The 20,187-nt window shown below is 41.7% G+C and overlaps 2 protein-coding genes across 2 annotated transcripts; both read right to left on the reverse strand.

The window, feature by feature from the left end:
- On the reverse strand, positions 1-936 carry LOC118664329 (olfactory receptor 51V1-like). Its single transcript, XM_036324319.1, has one exon. The coding sequence runs from the start codon at positions 928-930 to the stop codon at positions 1-3; it is 930 nt and encodes a 309-aa protein (XP_036180212.1). The 5' UTR covers positions 931-936.
- A 15,058-nt stretch (positions 937-15,994) lies between these two features.
- Positions 15,995-16,927, reverse strand: LOC118664335 (olfactory receptor 51V1-like). Its single transcript, XM_036324337.1, has one exon. It carries the CDS (start codon positions 16,925-16,927, stop codon positions 15,995-15,997), a length of 933 nt encoding a protein of 310 aa, XP_036180230.1.
- Between the last annotated feature and the right edge of the window lie 3,260 nt (positions 16,928-20,187).

The raw sequence follows: 20,187 nt of genomic DNA on the forward strand, positions 1-20,187 counted from the left end.
CTACATTTTCAAAGAAAACCACTTCTTCATCCTGCTTCGAATCTGCTGGGTCTTGACACTGTAGATGATTGGATTCATCAGGGGTGGAAAGAGAATATAAATGTTGCCCATAAGAACATGAACCAAAGGCGAGAGGTGCTTCCCAAAGCGGTGAACCATGGTGAGACCAATGATGGGAATATAGAAAACCAGGACAGCACAGAGGTGGGAAACACAGGTCTGCAAAGACTTGAGCCTCTCTTCCCGAGATGCAATTGCCAGCACTGTATGCAAGATGAAAACATAGGAGATGAGAATAAGGACAGCATCCAACAGCAGGGTACAGATCACCAGAGCCAGGGCATAGAAGCTGTTGAAGCGGATGTCGGAACAGGCCAGCCTGAGCAGGTCCTGGTGCAAGCAGAAAGAGTGGGAGAGGACATGAGGGCGGCAGTAATGGAAGAACTTCAGACGAATGACAGGAAGAATGGACACAGCGCTTCTCAGCACAATGGTCACCATGAAATGAATGACTCTGCTATTAGTCAGGATGGATCTGTATCTCAGAGGATTGCAGATGGCAGTAAAGCGATCAAAAGCCATGGCAAGAAGGACTCCAGACTCTGTGCAGGAGAGACCATGGACAAAATAAGTCTGGGCAATGCAGGCATCCAGGCTGACTTCCTGGCTGAGCCCCCACAGGATCCCCAGCACCGTGTGCACTGTGGACAGCCCCATGCACAGGTCAGTGAGGGCCAGCAAGGCCAGGGAGTAGAACATGGGCTCATGCAGGCTCGGTTCAGTCCGAATCACATGCAGCACCAGGCAGTTTCCCATGAAAACCATAGCATAGATGGAGGAGAAGGGAATTGAAAACCAGGGATAGTACTGGTCCAGGCCAGGGAACCCTGTAAGAATGAATACAGAGGAATTGGTAGTAGAAGCAGACATGAATATTTGAAGGTAATTTTCAGGATAAGAAAAGTATTTAATCACAGCTTTGTTTCAACCATCTGCTGTCGTTGAGAATAGTCAGATAACACAGCCCCTGAGAGTACAGCACAGGTAAAGCTAACTGTAGAAATCCAGGGTCACTCAACGCATTGGAATAAGCTACAGCACAAGATGATTTCACAGGGAATCTCCTTAGTATTCGGCCTCAGAGGTTACAGAAGCAAGTCAATGTCCTGACCATTTTAAGCAAGTAAGTTGCTTAACTTCATTCACTTTTAGTCTCTCTGAGCCACTGTCACCACACATAGCAGGTGACAGTGACGGCTTAGGGCTGCTGCTCTGCAGCTCCTAAGTTAGCCTCACGAATGCTTTCTTCCTTACCAGCCCTTATGGTACAGGGAGCCAGAATCTCAGAGTTATGAGGAGTGAAGAGCTTTATGAGCCTGGTGAACCCAGGGTCCTGGGAGACCACTATTCCCTTGTGGTGGATGATGCAAGTCCAGCATTCTCCTGGGTAGATTTTCCTGCAGTGAGGATAGAAAACTTTTCTGATATAGCAGGCCCAAGGTCCTAACAACAGCAAAATATGTTTGCAAGAGTCACAATCTATGTTCAACCCTCTATATCTATGATATCTACAAGTACAACATATATATCATCAAACTAAATTATATAAAGAAAATTGATCCCAATGGAAGACATTTGGGGTGTTGCTTATTCATTTATGTAGTCACTTATTTATTCACTAGTAGCCCGGTGCACAAAAGTTTGTGCACTCGGGGGTGAGGATGAGGGGTGGGGCCAGACCCCTCAGCCCAACCTCCACCCTCTGTCATGTGCCTGGACCCCGGCCACTCCTGGCCTAGGCACAGGCCTACAGGCTTGGGGTGGCCTGGCTCCCGAGGCCCCATTTATCAAGAGAACAAAGTTGGCGTTAGTTACAGCCCTCACCAAACCCAGTACAATGCATCTGTTCATATAACTGCCTCATTCATGTGCCTGCTTCACCCTACTGAATTACTAACATCTTGAGGACATAGCTCTGTCTTATCCTGCTTCACCTTCAGTGCCTGGTCTGGTGCCAGGGACCTGAGAGGGTTTGCTGAGTGAGTGAATGAATGAGCGAGTGAATGAGTGAATGAGTGAGTGAGTGAATGAGTGAATGAATGAGCAAGTAAGTGAATGAGCAAGCAGCTAAGGGGCGGGAACACGGCAGAAGTTCCAGCCCCACTCCAGGCTGCCTGAAGTCCACCCAAGGAAAGTTCCCACCCTGCTCTCATTGGCCCCACTCCCCTCTCCCAGCTGCATAGTATGCACAGGGCAAAGGTGGCCCGAGTGTGCGTGTTGGCAGATTGGTGCATTAGCACCCGCCAACCTGGGATCCCCGCGGGAGGGCCGTTTGTGGGCGTGACCATTGGCAGATCTGCACATTTTCGCCCGCCAACCCAGGATCCCCAGGCTGGCTGTTTGTGGGCACAGCCGGTGACTGATCGGTGCATTAACACCTGCTAACCTGGGACCCCCGCAGGAGGTCCGTTTGTGGGTGTGTCTGGTGGCGGATCGCTGTGGTCCAGCCGGCCAGCCCTGGATCAGGTACCATACGGGCTGCCTGCCGCCAGGGTCACAGATAGCAGGCCCGGATGGCACCAGGGCAGGCAGGATGGCGCTGTCCCGCCCTGCCTGTAGTATGCAAATTAGCCGCCATCTTTGTTAGCGGTTAACAGCCATCTTGATTGGCAGTTAATTTGCATATCACCCTGATTAGCCAATGGGAAGTGTGTCGGAGGTATTGTAAATTACCATGTTTGTCTATTATTAGATAGGATAAGCCCCATGTACAATACCAGCATAGAAACATTGAAGAGTTTATAATGTCTCTGTTCTTTTGAAACTTACAATCAAGTATGGAATATATTAAAATATAAATATACAAGTAAATACATAAAAATATTCTAACATTGAAAATGATACCGTAACAATGAAGACTTTATTATTATTTTTTTTAAAAGGGAATATCTTTTTTTTTCTATTTTATTGGTTTTTTACAGAGAGGAAGGGAGAGGGATAGAGATTTAGAAACAGCAATGAGAGAGAAACATCGATGAGCTGCCTCCTGCACACTCCCCACTGGGGATGTGCCTACAAACAAGGTGCATGCCCTTGACCAGAATCGAACCTGGGACCCTTGAGTCTGCAGGCCGACGCTCCATCCACTGAGCCAAACTGGCTAGGGAACAATGAACATTTTAAAAGACTTGTAATAATTTAGCTAAATGCCAAAATTAGAATATTAAATATATGATTTGAGGAATGGCATAAAAAAAGACTTGAATGGAAAGGGTGGGGAAATGATCTGGGGAATCCACAATATTACAACTCAGGATAGGTTTTCTGTTTTGTTTTATTTTTTCCACCACCACTAGATCTACACTGAAAATATTTGACCAAATTGCCATCCTCTTTTTGTGTCCATTATTGGGCTTTTTCTATGAGAATAAACTCTCTTTCCTCTACAATTTCTCTGTAATTCAATGTCTTCTCATTTTCTCATTGTCTCCTAGTCTTTATGTTCCCTAATGACCTATTCTTGTCATGGGTCCTCTTTATTTCTATAGAAAAAAAAATTGATTTTTTTTTTTTTATTCTCCATGACCTTAAACATATTTTCTAGTAAATGAACTAAAATCTTGAATTATAGAACTTGTATGGGCCTTTTAAAAAATTAAATTCTCTACATAAATGCCTAGGAAGTGTTCTGCACTCCTGTTACTAGTGGTAGTTTTGTCTAGAGGGCTGGGTTGAGAAATGGAGAGAGAGGCCATGCAAGTTTTACTTTGCAAAGTTATGTACATTATACAAGGATGGTACAAGGCATGGAGGGGAGAAGATATGAACCAAAGAACTTATATGCATACATGCATTACCCGTGGACACAGACAATAGGGTTGTGAAGGCCTGGAGCAAGGTAGGATCTGGGGCTGGGTTGGGGGGGGGTGGGAAATGGGCAGAAAAAGGGGGGGACATCTGTAATACTCTCAACAATACTCTCTTTTTTTAAATCTAACAAAATTTTTAAAGTACTTTTAAAGGTAAGTTAGTACGTTTTTACCAGTTTAAGTAGATATTTCTTATGTGCTTTCTTGTGATGAAAAGAAACAAAACAATTTTTCTTGAAAACACAATGCTGGACCATCAATGAGACTGCCGTGGTCCTGATCCCTAGATGGAGTGAAAATTCCTGGAACAAACATGCTTTCTCGCATGTTCAGAGGGCTTCATATCTGCTTCTTCAGCAGATACTTCACACAAAGGCTCCCATCCTTGCCTGCACACCAGGAAGCTTTTAAAATAGATTCCCAGCCCGAAACTGGTTTGGCTCAGTGGATAGAGCGTCGGTGTGCGGACTGAAAGGTCCCAGGTTCGATTCCGGTCAAGGGCATGTACCTGGGTTGCGGGCATATCCCCAGTAGGAGATGTGCAGGAGGCAGCTGATCGATGTTTCTCTCTCATCGATGTTTCTAACTCTCTATCTCTCTCCCTTCCTCTCTGTAAAAAATCAATAAAATAAAATAAAATAAAATAAAATAAAATAAAATAAAATAAAATAGATTCCCAGGCCCTGCCCCCAAGTGGTTGAATTAGAATCTTCTGGAGATGAGTCCCAGGAACCTGCATTTATAACACCTCAAGTGATTCTAAATTTATTTATTTATTTATTTACTAGAGGCCTGGTGCATGATATTTGGGCACGGGGGAGGGGAGGTTCCCTCAGCCCAGCCTGCACCCTCTCCAATCTGGGACCCCTTGGGGGTTGTCAAACTGCTGCTTTAGGCCTGATCCCCAACAGCAGTCGGACATCCCTCTTGCAATCTGGGACCGCTGGCTCCTAACCGTTCACCTGCCTCTCTGCCTGATTGCTCCATTACCACCTCTGCCTGCCTAATCACCCCTAACTGTTCCCTTGCTGGCCTGATCTCACCCCCAACTGCCCTTCCCTGCCGGCCTTATTGTCCCTAACACCCTGCCAGCCTGATGTTGCCCCCAATGGCCTTTCTCTGCCAGCCTGATCACTCCTAATTGCCTCTGCCTCAGCCCCCACCACCATGGCTATGTCCAGAAGGAAGTCAGACGTCCAGAAGATGGCCCATCGACATGGTCTAATTAGCATATTACCCTTTTATTAATATATATAGATTACATAGGATAGAATTGTTTAAATGGGGGAGGGGAAGCCTTTTTCAGCAGGAGGAGATACCCTTTGCAGACAAAAAGACATAATCCCTATATCTGGACTAATAGCCAGCCATATGCACTATAGTGCCAAACTGGTTATTAAAAAATTGAACCGCTTTCTTACACCTTGCACCAAACAACTGTTGTCCTTAAAACCCCTCCTCAACCCCCATTTTAGGTTCTGCCTTCGCAGTTCACCCAGATTAGGTTCTGATTGGTCGGTTTCTATTCCAGTCAGTGGCTCTGGGGCTATCTCTGGGCCTGATCTGCAGCCTCTGCAGTAGCTGCTGATCAGGCCCTGCTTCTCTCTCTCACTGGGCCTCGCCAGTAGCCTTGGTGGCTGTGGATCAGGCCTGTATCTCTCTCTCTCTCTCTCTCCCTCTCTCTCTCTCTGGGCCTCTATGGGTTCTGATCCATAGCCACTGCGGCAGCAGTGAGGTTGTTAGGCCTCTGGCCTGGCCCCCGCATCCACCTCACCCACCCACTACCATCCACCCCCTGCTGCCCCACCCGGCCGCAGGCCACCAGCCTTGCTGTGATAGGAGCCTATCACAGGGGAGGGACCGAGAGTTATTCCATGCACTTCCTGGTGACCATTCATCCATCTGGTTGTTTAGGTCATGATGGCCCTAGGCTATTATTAGTATAGATTTATTTATTATTTATGTATTTGTTTGTTTGTTTGTTTGTTTATTTATTTATTTATTATTTATTTATCTCAATTTCTCCAACCCCCACGTAGCCTTACCCTTGACATCTGTCAGCCTGCTTTCTATCTATAAGTCTGTTACCATTTTGCTTATTAGTTCATTTTGTTCATTAGACTCTACATCTGAGTGAAATCATATGGTACTTGTCTTCCTCTGAATGGCTTATTTCACTTAGCACAATGTTCTTCTGGTCTTAATGCTAAACCATGATAACTGAAACCCAACAATCAAATTATGTTTATTATTTAATATCAATTTTCCATGTAATTTTACCACATAAACCCTTCAAAACTTTAACTTTTGTCCCAGAATAATGCCTAGAAGTCAACAATTCTACCACCTCTCTAGTGTCCATCCCTCTTCATTCTATTTGTATCCTCAACTCTACCCATTTTAAATGCTAGTTAGTTTCTTCAATTCTTAAAGCTGTCATTGGACTAAGCCCTTATTATTCTTTTCTTTAAAAGAAAGTCTTTTCCTCTCACCTGTTTAGCAAAGTTCTCATTTGTCATATATCTCTTTTACAGTTAAATAAAACTTAAACCTTTAACACATCTATAAACAACCCACTTTATTCTATTTGACTTTTTTTAAAGTCTGCTCGACCCATGAGCCACAATGTTCAGGAGGTTGGGCATATCTCTTATGCCCATTTTGTTTAACTCTATGCCTCCAGATTTGAGCATGCTTTCAAATAGTTGTTGAAGGAATAAATGAATGGTTCTCTAGGATTCATACAGATGAAAATGTCCCTTCTTATATCTTTATGACAGTTTTCAAGACATGTTGCTTAGTGTGAACTACTGAATAAAAAAGGTGGCTACTTTGAGGTACTAAATATTTTTATTATATTAAACATTTAGTGTGAATATCTTCTGTAATTATATATGTGTTTTCCGATGGTCTTAGGCGACCCCTGTGAAAGGGTTGTTCGACCCCATAGGGGTTGTGACCAACAGGTTGAGAACCGTTGCCTTAGACAGAACTAAAATGAGGCACAACACTATGATCTGGGTACTATTAGAACAAATGTATGGGGCTGGGAAGGGCTTTTCCGGCTGTGAACCAAGATAAACTAAGGCATGAATACTGGAAACAGCCAGACTAGGAGTGTTTTTGTGTTACTGGAATTCGATTAAAGCAACAATGAATAATAGAAATATGAGAGAGGAGAACTTTATGTGCCATGCTAAGAAATCTCAACCTTCCTTTAAGTGGCATTGTATAGTATTTTTTCTTCTGTGTCTTGCATAATGTCCAGATTTATCCATGTTGTCCCATATGGCGGGATTTCCTTCTTTATAAGGATTAATAATATTTCAATGTATGCATATACCACTGCTTCCTTGTCTATTTGTTCATTGATGGACATATATATTGTTTCCATGTCTTGGTTAGTATGAATAATACTGCAGTGAATGTAGGAGTGCAGATATCTCCTTGAGACATTAATTTCAATTTCTGGGACTATTTTTCCAGAAGTGGGATTGCTGGATCATATGATAGTTCTATTTTTAATTTTTGAGGAGTAACCATACTATTTTCCATAGTGTAGGCACTGACTTTCATTCCCACCAACAGTACCTAAGGGTATCCTTTTCCCCACATCCTTGTCAATACCATCCTAATATATGTGAGATTGAAAGAATAAAAGAATGTTACAAACTGCACAGGCCCAGCTGCCAGGCCTAGCTGCCTGTTTTATCTCAACTCCCTAGGCTTCCCCCACTAGAGATAGGAACAGAGAGAATGACACCCTCCCTAAGGCTGTTTCAGGAGATAGCCCCAACAAAGGGCAGGCTGAGTAAACCGGGCTTCAATCAACCTTGAGATAAACAGGTTGTGAAAACACCAGGCAGGAATGCCCTATCAAGACACGAACCAGACCCCTTTGGAATCTCTTTGTTCTCCTCTCGCCCTCCTGCATGCCACCCCCCTCCCTGATGTGTGATTTTTGCATATAAATAGCTGAAAGACCGCTTGCTGGGCGCCCAACTCCTCTACTCCTGCTTGAGTATGGGTTGAGCCCCAGCGCGCGCTGGAATAAAGCCTCATGCCATTTGCATCAAGTGACATCTCCTGCGGTTGATTGGGGTCGCCGTAGGTCGGTGGGACAGAGTGAGGGTCCCCCTTCGGGGTCCTCACAAGATGATATCTAATAGCGATTTTGATTTGAATTCCTCTGATGTTTAGTAATGTTCAACACCTTTTCAAATACTTAGTGGTAATTTATATGCCTTCTTTGGAAGAATGTCTATTCAAAATTTTACTGTGTACTTGTCAATGGATTCAACGAAGTTAGGTTATATACATGGTAAAGTAGAATAATATACTTTTAAAGTCCTACTGAGCAAGATAAAACTCTCATAAATGAAAGCTGAGAAAACTAAACATAATTTCAAGGATAGGCTGTGAAAAATCATGGAATGCCTTATGTTTTTAACAAATCACTGATATTTTAACAAATCACTTATTTCCATGAATATTGAGGCTTCCTGATTATATAGATTATTGAGAATGCACTCTTTATTTGTACAATTATTTATTACCTATCTTAGTTTAGTTACTTGTGGTAAATAAAAGGTCATAAGATATTGTTCAAAAAATTCTAGAATAGTGAGAAAGACAAACAAGTGCATGAGGATTGTAAACACAGGAATATTTCTCAGAAACATTATATATATATAATATTTCCTTTGCTTCAGTTAGAAGTTAATTTCATAGGAAATATTACAGAAATCTATAAATGACTCTAAAGTTCTCTGGGCTATAATTTCAGTAGATCACCCAAAATACAGATGCCTATCTCCTTGACTTTAACAGTGCATAAAACAGGCTTGAGAACAGGAGGGATAATAGGTATATATAGCCCATGAGAATGTGCACCATGGGTGGAACATGTGTCCCAAAATGATGCATAATGGATATCCCCAGCATAGGGGCATAGATCAGCAGCACAGCTCAGATGTGAAAATACAAGTGTTAAGGGCCTCGAACTCTTCTTCCCAGAGGCAATGCTTAGCACAGTGACAGAATCTTCAAATAAGAGAGGAAAATGAGTGCACAGTCCTCTCTGAAGGTGATGAGAATGGCGATGAGGCCATAGATGCTTGTGATGTGGTGGTCACAACAGGAGAGTTCAGTGATATCTGGGTATGTGAGCAGTATGAGTGGGATAACACATTAGACTTCCAAAACCTCATTCACTTAATTAGAAAGGGTCCTATAAATGACAGCCACAGCCCATAGTAAAAGCCCCAGGCACCTATCTTAGCAATGGTGAAATTCCTCAAAACAGTGGTGTACCTGAGTGGGTTAGAGATGGCCACCTAGAGCTCAACAGCCACTGTGAAGAGGATGCCTGCCACTGTTGAGAAAAAAACATGGAAGAAGAACATCTGGATGAGGCAGGCATCGAAGTCTACCTCACAGACATTGAATGAGAAAAGTCTGAGCAAGGTGATCAGAATGGCAGCACAGAATCCCAAGTCACTAACTGTTCAACATGGAAAGATAACGGTACGTGGGTGCAGGAAGTGACTTTCATTTAACATCTCCATTGCTCATTTTAGTATTTATTTACTTATTTTTTAAATCTTTATTGTTGAAAGTATTATGTGCCTCCCTTTTTCCACATTGACCCCTTCCCCCCTTATCCCCTGCCCCAGGCCTTCACCACTCTATTGTCTCTGCCTATGGGCTATGCATATATATATACAAGTTCTTGGTTGATCCCTTCCCACCCACCCACCAACCCAACCCTGCCTTCCCTCTGAGATTCTACAGCCTGTTCCATGTTTCTGTGTCTCTGGATCTATCCAGGGTTGGGGGTTCTGGGGTTAGAGTTTGGAAGGCAGCTACCCCAGTTTTCCCCTGGGCATCTTTCTCCAGGAGAACTTTGACATCCAGGCAGCTTTTGCCTGGGGGAAGCAATTGCACCATCCTGTTGAAAAACCTCTCCCTTCATCCTGTGGAGTCTACACCTTGCTGTGGTTGGTATCCTGAGGCTATTTAAGACTGAGAATAACAATCAGCTTGCAGGCAGAGGCAGATCTCTGGAGGCTCTGAGTCTGCCTGATCTCCTTCTGGACCAGCCCTGGGCAAACTACTGCCCAGAGGGCTGGATCCGGCCCATTTGAAATGAATAAAACTAAAAAAAAAAAAGACCGTACCCTTTTATGTAATGATGTTTACTTTGAATTTATATTAGCTCACACAAACACTCCATCCATGCTTTGTTCTGGCCCTCCAGTCCAGTTTAAGAATCCATTGTGGCCATCGAGTCAAAAAGTTTGCCCACCCCTGTTCTGGACCCTGGGCTAGGAAAACCAGACCTGACACACATCTTGGTCCTTTCCAAGGGCAATCAGCAACCTAGAAGCTGTGGATCATTGAAAACTCCAAACAGTACTCAGGGCCAGTCACAAAGCACCCATTGCTCATTTTAGAAATCTGGTGAATTGCAGAGAAATTTACATCTTTAGAAAGGGTATCTTAAACCAAAGGCCACAAAAGAAAGCAGCTTTCCACAGAACATGGTTTAATTATACAGATTTGAAGAGAAAATAAAATCTAGAATAAGAATTACCTAAAAACTTCATCTTAACTGAAATGTTAGGATAAAAGAGATTCAATTCTCTACTCAACTATTACTATATCCTTTTATTAAGACTCATTTTTTTTTTTTTTTTTTTTTTTTGCTGCCAAATCTTATCTTTCTCATCTATTCAATAATGGGACAGATGTTCTTACATACATGTTTGATCATTTCATCATTCTAATTGCAATTCATTAATTCATTAGTAGTTGCATATTGTTCTAAGAACTAAAACTAAAGTAAAATCTCATCTTTCATAACCCTCTTTCTGTTTAATTTTCAACATTTATACTTGAAGTTTCATAGTCACTTATTCATTTGTTTTTCAGATGGTCCAATATGTTCTCAATTTTTATTTTCCTAGTGTTTGTCTAAAATTTCCTTCTCTTTTATATTCCTTAGGTTACTTATCCCTCTATCATTAGACCTCAATTACATACCACTTGCTTAGGGAAGTCATTATTCATTTTCTCCTTGCTCAGAGTTTTTTATTAGAATGTCATTTTACCCTTCATTCTTTTTTTTTTTTTGATAACTTTTTTTTAAATTAAATCTTTATTGTTCAGATTATTACATTTGTTCCTCTTTTTTCCCCCCATAACTCCCCTCCTCCCAATTCCCACCCCACCCTCCGCCCTCACTCCCCACCCACTGTCCTCATCCATAGGTGCACGATTTTTGTCCAGTCTCTTCCCAAATCTCCCACACCCCTTCCCCCCCCAAGAATAGTCAGTCCATTCCCTTTCTATGTCCCTGATTCTATTATAATCACCAGTTCATTCTGTTCATCAGATTATTTACTCACTTGATTCTTAGATTCACTTGTTGATAGATGCATATTTGTTGTTCATAATTTGTATCTTTACCTTTTTCTTCCTCTTCCTCTTCTTAAAGGATACCTTTCAGCATTTCATATAATACTGGTTTGGTGGTGATGAACTCCTTTAGCTTTTCCTTATCCGTGAAGCTCTTTATCACACCTTCAATTCTGAATGATAGCTTTGCTGGATAAAGTAATCTTGGTTGTAGGTTCTTGGTATTCATTACTTTGAATATTTCTTGCCACTCCCTTCTGGCCTGCAAAGTTTCTGTTGAGAAATCAGCTGACAGTCGTATGGGTATTCCCTTGTAGGTAACTGCCTTTCTTTCTCTTGCTGCTCTTAAGAGTCTCTCTTTGTCTTTTGCTCTTGGCATTTTAATTATGATGTGTCTTGGTGTGGTCCTCTTTGGATTCCTTTTGTTTGGGGTTCTCTGCACTTCTTGAACCTGTAAATCCATTTCTTTCACCAGGTGGGGGAAGTTTTCTGTCATTATTTCTTCAAATAGGTTTTCAATATCTTGCTCTCTCTCATCTTCTGGCACCCCTATAATTCTGATGTTGGTACGCTTGAAGCTGTCCCAGAGGCTCCTTACACTATCCTCGCATTTTTGGATTCTTTTTTCATTTTGCTTTTCCGGTTGGGTGTTTTTTGCTTCCTCGCATTTCAAATCATTGACTTGATTCTTGTGCTCCTCTGGTCTGCTGTCGGGAGTCTGTATAATATTCGTTATTTCAGTCCGTGTATGCTTAATTTCTAGTTGGTTCCCCAACATAACATCGAGGGTCTCATTAGTTTTCTTGTAGATCTCATTAAGTTTATCGGCGGCTTCTAAACAGTTCTTGAGAGACCTTAAAAGTGTGGTTCTGAACTCTATATTTTCCATTGACATTTTTGTCCTGTTTCTTTGTCTCCGCATTTTGTTATGCTTCCTTGGTGCACCCCCTAGTGGTCTTTGTGCGCAGTTTTGTAGTTAAGCCTTGATTGTTGTAGCTAATACCAGGGAGGGTTTGACCTCCAGGCCAAGTGGCTATGAGAATCAGCTGTGTCTGCAGTGAGAGAACTTCTGTCCTCTAGGGAGGTGCTAATCTAGCCTTTGCCTGAGGCTATCTGGCAAATGCCTCTGTGCAGGGCTTGGGCGGGGTGGGTCGCACAGGATCAACAGGGTGGGCCGGAGAGAGCAGTTATGGCGGCTCTCAGTCCTGTCCCCAGGGGCTCTGCCTCTCTGAGTCCCAGCACCCGCTGCAAACCTCGGAGAGAAAGCTGCACTCGCTCTGACTGAAGCCAGACAGTCCCGCTTCTCCCGTTTGATTCTGGGTCCCTAAAGACTCGCCCGTATCTGGAGCTCAGAGTCTGTGACTCCCTCCCGATTGAAAATGCCAACCGCGCCCTCCGCCGCCAGCCCGCTCCGCGCACTCCGCACCTCAGAATTTGACTTCAGCACTGCGCCTCCTCTGAGTGTCCGTATGCGTTTCTCTCTCCTCCTAGTTGTAGGACTTCCACTCAGCCAGCATTCCTTTGGTTCTGGATGATGTCCCTTCTGTCTTTTAGTTTCACTTTTGAAGTAGTTGTTCAAGGCAGCAAACTCCGGCGTTAACCTATGCCGCCATCTTGGTTCTCCCTACCCTTCATTCTTAAAAATATGTTCTTATTGGTTTCAGAGAGGAAGGGAGAGAGAGATAGAAAGATCATTGATGGGAGAGAATCAATGATTGGCTGCCTCCTGAAACCCACTGGGGATTGAGGCCATACCCAGGCATGTGCTCTGACCAGGAATCGAACGGCAACTCTCTGGTTCATAGGTTGATGCTCAACCACTGGGCCACTGCGACTGGGCTACCCTTCATTTCTTAATAATAGCATTTATCATAATTGTAAATGTAGATGTATCCTTAATAATTTTTGTCTGTATCACCTGTTATAATGAAGGCAAAGTCCTCTTTTTGCTCTCTACTGTTTTCCTGTACCTTAGTAGTGTCTAATACTGCATCTGAAACACTGGGAGTACTTAAGAATTTAAATGGATTTTTACAAATGTTCCGCAGACACCTCAATTTCTATGCATTCAAAGTGGGTTTCACTCTCCCCTTTTATAAACAATAGTAATTCTCTGTCACTATCTCATTGAATGACGTACCATCATGCTGGAAGCCAGTCTATCCTTGCTACTTGACACAGTCGCTGCAGGGAAGAAACATCTGCACAGTTTATGTTTCAAGGGACCTGGCATATATGGCATACTGTTCTTAATATGTTTGCTCCCCTTCTTAAGTGCTATGTGTTTTAACCAAGGTCACCTCTCCGAGAAAGGTTGTTTCCCCAGGTGAGGATTTTTATCAGTAAAACCCCTTAACTAAGTGCCAGGCGGGTAGTTAATCACTTTAACTACCAACAATCACGCTTAAACTACATAATCTTTACTTAGATTAATCTCCTTCAGTTACTTCCTTGTAGTTTAATAGAACAATAGAGTAACCTTGGAATGGAGATAAGAAACGCCCTAACCTTTGGAATAGAATGGATGGGATTAAGATCAAATAGTATAAATAGAGATGTAAGAGGACAATCAATGGAGGAACCTGGCTATGATGATCACCTGAATGCTGCCTCCATGTCATTCCTTCTTCTCTGACTCCGTCCACACCTTTGGGAACCCCTGGACCTGCTGGGGCTAAACCCCAGCACCATCAACGTGGTTTAACATCAAAAACCTAAGCATCAATTATGAAACCAACCCACAATCATTTATTAAAAATTTTTTATATGTTGTAAGTGTTGTTAACATAAAAAAAACTCCACATTCAAACCTGTGGTATATTTTTGTGAGTTTATTTGAGTCAACATTTGCCAGAAAGCAGAATCTCAAAGTATTGAGATAGTGCTCCCGAGAATGGCGTGTGTTATTTTTGTGTTTGTTTGTTTGTTTGTTTTTTTACCTTGTTTTATAGATTATAATCAAAAGAGAAGATCTGAGTGGGTTACATTAACTCCATTGGTGGTAGATTAAGGAGGTAGGAGAAAACAAAGGGGAGGGGACCTCTGGGATTGGACAAAAAGTAAAATGATAGACACATACTTTATTTAATTAGGTGGGTGTAGGATAGTTGAAAGTCAACAATTAATAATAACACTGAGGGAATTTGTGGTCTCTGTTCCTGGTGCCCTGGCACATTGATTGTGCCCTGAGGGGTCTGGAAAAAGGGAAGTTACAAGTTACCCTGACATTCAGAAGGTATGTTATCTTAGATGCAAAAAATAGGTTTAGTGAAGATCAAAGTTGACCTTTGTCAGGGAAGATACTAACCTAGGACATGACTACCCACTATAAACTGCTTTTTAATTCAAGGTTTTCATTTCAGACCATCCTTTATGGTTACTTTAGGCATCTTGAGTTTGCAAGGCTACCACACAGGTCATCCCTGAGTTAGTCAGGTTAACATGTGGCCCCTTTTTGTCCACAATATCATTCATCTTTGTTATATTTTTATTTTCACAACCATTACTCTAAGAGAGGTCACCATTAATTCTCAATTGTGCTTTTGCAATCACTTCTAAAATATTTTTCTGAAGATTTTATGAACTTAAAATGGCATGAAGAAATGATAATGATAAAATATGTATAAAAATGTAAAATGACAACATGTGATACTTATCTTTGTCTGGTTTATATTTTTTAGTATAATACCCTGGGATGGGTGGGGGGAGGGGGTGGTGGTAAACCAGTTAATTTATATGCATATATGCATAGCCCATGGACACGCATATATATATATGCAAGTGTAGGGTGGAGAGGGTCAATGGGATAAAAGAACAACAACAACAAAGGGGGACATCTGTAATACTTTCAGCAATAAAGATAAATTAAAAAAATTTTAAATGAAAAAGTCATACGCAATAAGATATATCTTCAGAGTGTAGAAAGATTTAAAGAGAAATATCTTTGAAATAGAGAAATCATAAATCTTTGCATTTCAAAATCCCTTTAATGGACTTGCACTAAGTCATTAGTGTGAAAAAGGAACATAGGAGAGGGAAGGGTCAGCATCACAGTTCAGCACAACTCTCCTCTAGGAATGCACATATATTTTGATATGAACACCATTTTTAAAAAGTCTAAACTATAACCATGCTTCCAAAATCTTAAACAGAAATGTGGCTAGTTTTAAATAAAAATATTGTCAAACAAAGGTTAACACAATTTTCATATGATAACCATGCTGAAAGAAAATGTCAATAAAATGCAAAGGCACTTATTGTCATGTCCATAATTCCTATGATTATCCTCCAGAAAGCTTTCAGAAACCTTTTCTGGATGTGTATTAGGAAAACTTAGTTCTACCACCTCTCTACTATTAGCACTTACTTTTTTTTTTTTTTTTTTAATACTCTAGTCCTCATAAAAGAACATAAGTTTTTAGAAAATATTATACAAATTATAGGTTATTGAACTTATGGGAACTAGCATTATTGTTTTTTATCTTAAAACATTTTACTGGATAAGGAGGGTGGGGGTAAGGGAGAGAGATCAACCAAAGGACTTGTATGCATGCATATAAGCATAAGCAATGGACACAGACAATAGAGGGTAAGGGTGAGGGCAAGATGGGGGCGGGGGCGGTGGGGGTGGGTAAGGACACATTTGTAATACCTTACTCAATGAAGGGGAAAAAAATGATTTTGCTGAGTAAAATTCAAAGGTTTCCCTACATTTTCAAAGAAAACCACTTCTTCATCCTGCTTCGAATCTGCTGGGTCTTGACACTGTAGATGATTGGATTCATCAGGGGTGGAAAGAGAATATAAATGTTGCTCATAAGAACATGAACCAAAGGCGAGAGGTGCTTCCCAAAGCGGTGAACCATGGTGAGACCAATGATGGGAATATAGAAAACCAGGACAGCGCAGAGGTGGGAAACACAGGTCTGCAAAGACTTGAGCCTCTCTTCCCGAGATGCAATTGCCAGCACTGTATGCAAGATGAAAACATAGGAGATGAGAATAAGGACAGCATCCAACAGCAGGGTACAGATCACCAGAGCCAGGGCATAGAAGCTGTTGAAGCGGATGTCGGAACAGGCCAGCCTGAGCAGGTCCTGGTGCAAGCAGAAAGAATGGGAGAGGACATGAGGGCGGCAGTAATGGAAGAACTTCAGACGAATGATGACAGGAAGAATGGACACAGCACTTCTCAGCACAATGGTCACCATGAAATGAATGACTCTGCTATTAGTCAGGATGGATCTGTATCTCAGAGGATTGCAGATGGCAGTAAAGCGATCAAAAGCCATGGCAAGAAGGACTCCAGACTCTGTGCAGGAGAGACCATGGACAAAATAAGTCTGTGCAATGCAGGCATCCAGGCTGACTTCCTGGCTGAGCCCCCACAGGATCCCCAGCACCGTGTGCACTGTGGACAGCCCCATGCACAGGTCAGTGAGGGCCAGCAAGGCCAGGAAGTAGAACATGGGCTCATGCAGGCTTGGTTCAGTCTGAATCACATGCAGCACCAGGCAGTTTCCCATGAAAACCATAGCATAGATGGAGGAGAAGGGAATTGAAAACCAGGGATAGTACTGGTCCAGGCCAGGGAACCCTGTAAGAATGAATACAGAGGAATTGGTAGTAGAAGCAGACATGATTGTTTGAAGGTAATTTTCAGGATAAGAAAAGTATTTAATTACAGCTTTGTTTCAACCATCTGCTGTCGTTGAGAATAGTCAGATAACACAGCCCCTGAGAGTACAGCACAGGTAAAGCTAACTGTAGAAATCCAGGGTCACTCAACGCATTGGAATAAGCTACAGCACAAGATGATTTCACAGGGAATCTCCTTAGTATTCGGCCTCAGAGGTTACAGAAGCAAGTCAATGTCCTGACCATTTTAAGCAAGTAAGTTGCTTAACTTCATTCACTTTTAGTCTCTCTGAGCCACTGTCACCACACATAGCAGGTGACAGTGACAGCTTAGGGCTGCTGCTCTGCAGCTCCTAAGGTAGCCTCACGGATGCTTTCTTCCTTGCCAGTCCTTATGGTACAGAGAGTCAGAAGCTCAGAGTTATGAGGAGGAGTGAAGAACTGTATGAGCTAGTGAACCCAGGCTCCTGGGAGACCATTATTCCCTTGTGGTGGATGATGCAGGTGCAGCATCCTCCTGGGAAGATTTTCCTGCAGTGAGGATAGAAAACTTTTCTAATAGAGCAGGCCAGAGGTCCTAACAACAGCAAAATATGATTGCAAGAGTCACAATCTATCTTCAACCCTCTTTATCTATGATATCTACAAGTACAACATATATATCATCAAACTAAATTATATAAATAAAATTGATCCCAATGGAAGACATTTGGGGGGTTGTTTATTCATGTATGTAGTCACTTATTTTTTCATAAGCCCTGTGTACAATACCAGCATAGAAACATTGAAGAGTTTATAATGTCTCCGTTCTTTTGAAACTTACAATCAAGTATGGAATATAATAAAATATAAATATACAAGTAAATACATAAAAATATTCTAACATTGAAAATAATAATATAGTAACAATGAACATTTTAAAAGACTTGTAATAATTTAGCTAAATGCCAAAATTAGAATATTAAATATCTGATTTGAGGAATGGCATAAAAAAAGACTTGAATGGAAAGGGTTGGGAAATGATCTGGGGAATCCACAATATTACAACTCAGGATAGTTGTTTTTTTGTCCACCACCACTAGAACTACACTGAAAATATTTGACCAAATTGCCATCCTCTTTTTGTGTCCATTATTGGGCTTTTTCTATGAGAATAAACTCTTTCTCCTCTACAATTTCTGTGTAGTTCAAGGTCTTCTCATTTTCTCATTGTCTACTAATCTTTATGTTCCCTAATGACCTATTTTTTTTTTTAGCACTCAATTTAATAATGAAACAGACTTCAACAAATTATTGTGATATATTTGACAATAGTAAAATATTTTTCCATATGATTGAAAAATTCTCAGATACAGTGATTCATTAGTTCAATACCCAGATATAATATTCATATTTCTATGTCTTATCTACTAGACAGCCTACCTATGAAAATATGCTATTTGTTCCTCAATGACATCAAGCATAACATGTTTTTATGATCTTGTTTTTATTTAATAATGAATGGTAAATTTTAAACAGCATTTCTTTGGGCAGGTCTATCTTTCCTGATTCTGAATAAAAAGTGTGTTGCTTTTTTTTTTTTTTATTGCTTAAAGTATACAAAGAGTATTACATATGTCTCCTTTTTTTCCCCCTGCCCTTGACAATCCCCTGGCCTCCCCTACCCCCCAGTGTCTTATGTCCATTGGTTATGCTTATATGCATGCATACAAGTCCTTTGGTTGATCTCTTACCCACCCCCCTCCTGCCCTCCCACCCTCCCCGGCCTTCCTGCTGTAGTTTGACAATCTGTTTGAGGCAGCTCTGCCTCTGTATCTATTTTTGTTCATAAGTTTATAATGGTCTTTATTATCCAGAAATGAGTGAGATCATGTGGCATTTTTCCTTCATTGACTGGCTTATTTCACTTAGCATAATGCTCTCCAGTTCCATCCATGCTGTTGCAAATGGTAAGAGTTCCTTCTTTTTTACAGCAGCATAGTATTCCATCGTGTAGATGTACCATAATGACCTATTCTTGTCATGGGTCCTCTTTATTTCTATAGAAAAAAAAAGTGATTTTTTTTTTTTTTACTCTCCAGGGCCTTAAACATATTTTCTAGGAAATGAACTAAAATCTTGAATTATAGAACTTGTGTGGGCCTTTTAAAAAATTAAATTCTCTACATAAATGCTTAGGAAGTGTTCTGCACTCCTGTTACTAGTGATAGTTTTGTCTAGAGGGCTGGGTTGAGAAATGGAGAGAGAGGCCTTACTAGTTTTACTTTGCAAAGTTATGTACATTATACAAGGATGGTACAAGGCATGGAGGGGAGAAGATATGAACCAAAGAACTTATATACATACATGCATTACCCATGGACACAGACAATAGAGTTGTGAAGGCCTGGGGCAGGGTGGGATCTGGGGTAGGGGGGGGGGGCAGGAAATGGGCAGAAAAAGGGGGGGAGATCTGTAATACTCTCAACAATAAAGACTTTTTAAAATCTAAAAAAAAATTTAAAGTACTTTTAAAGGTAAGTTAGTATGTTTTTACCAGTTTAAGTAGATATTTCTTATGTGCTTTCTTGTGATGAAAAGAAACAAAACAATTTTTGTTTAAAACACAATGCTGGATCATCAGTGAGGCTGCAGTGGTCATGATCTCTAGATGGAGTGAAAATTCCTGGAACAAACATGCTTTTTCACATGTTCAGAGGGCTTCACTTCTGCTTCTTCAGCAGATACTTCATACAAAGGCTGCCATCCTTGCCTGCACATCAGGAAGCTTTTAAAATAGATTCCCAGGCCCTGCCCCCAAGTGGTTGAATTAGAATCTTCTGGAGATGAGTCCCAGGAACCTGCATTTATAACACCTCAAGTGATTCTAAATTAATTAATTAATTAATTTACTAGAGGCCTGGTGCACGAAATTTGGGCACGGGAGAAGGGGGTTCTCTCAGCCCAGCCTGCACCCTCTCCAATCTGGGACCCCTTGGGGGATGTCCAACTGCTTGTTTAGGCCTGATCCCTACCAGCAGTTGGACATCCCTCTTGCAATCTGGGACCGCTGGCTCCTAACTGTTCAGCTGCCTCTCTGCCTGATTGCCCCATTACCACCTCTGCCTGCCTGCCTGATCACCCCTAACTGCTCCCTTGCTGGCTGATTGCCCCCAACTTCCCTCCCCTGCTGGCCTGATCTCACCCCCAACTGCCCTTTCCTGCCGGCCTGATTGCCCCTAATCCCCTGCCAGCCTGATGTTGCCCCCAACTGTCTTCCTCT

The sequence above is a fragment of the Myotis myotis genome, unplaced genomic scaffold (assembly GCF_014108235.1).
Source record: "Myotis myotis isolate mMyoMyo1 unplaced genomic scaffold, mMyoMyo1.p scaffold_m19_p_10, whole genome shotgun sequence".
Classification (NCBI taxonomy): domain Eukaryota; kingdom Metazoa; phylum Chordata; class Mammalia; order Chiroptera; family Vespertilionidae; genus Myotis; species Myotis myotis.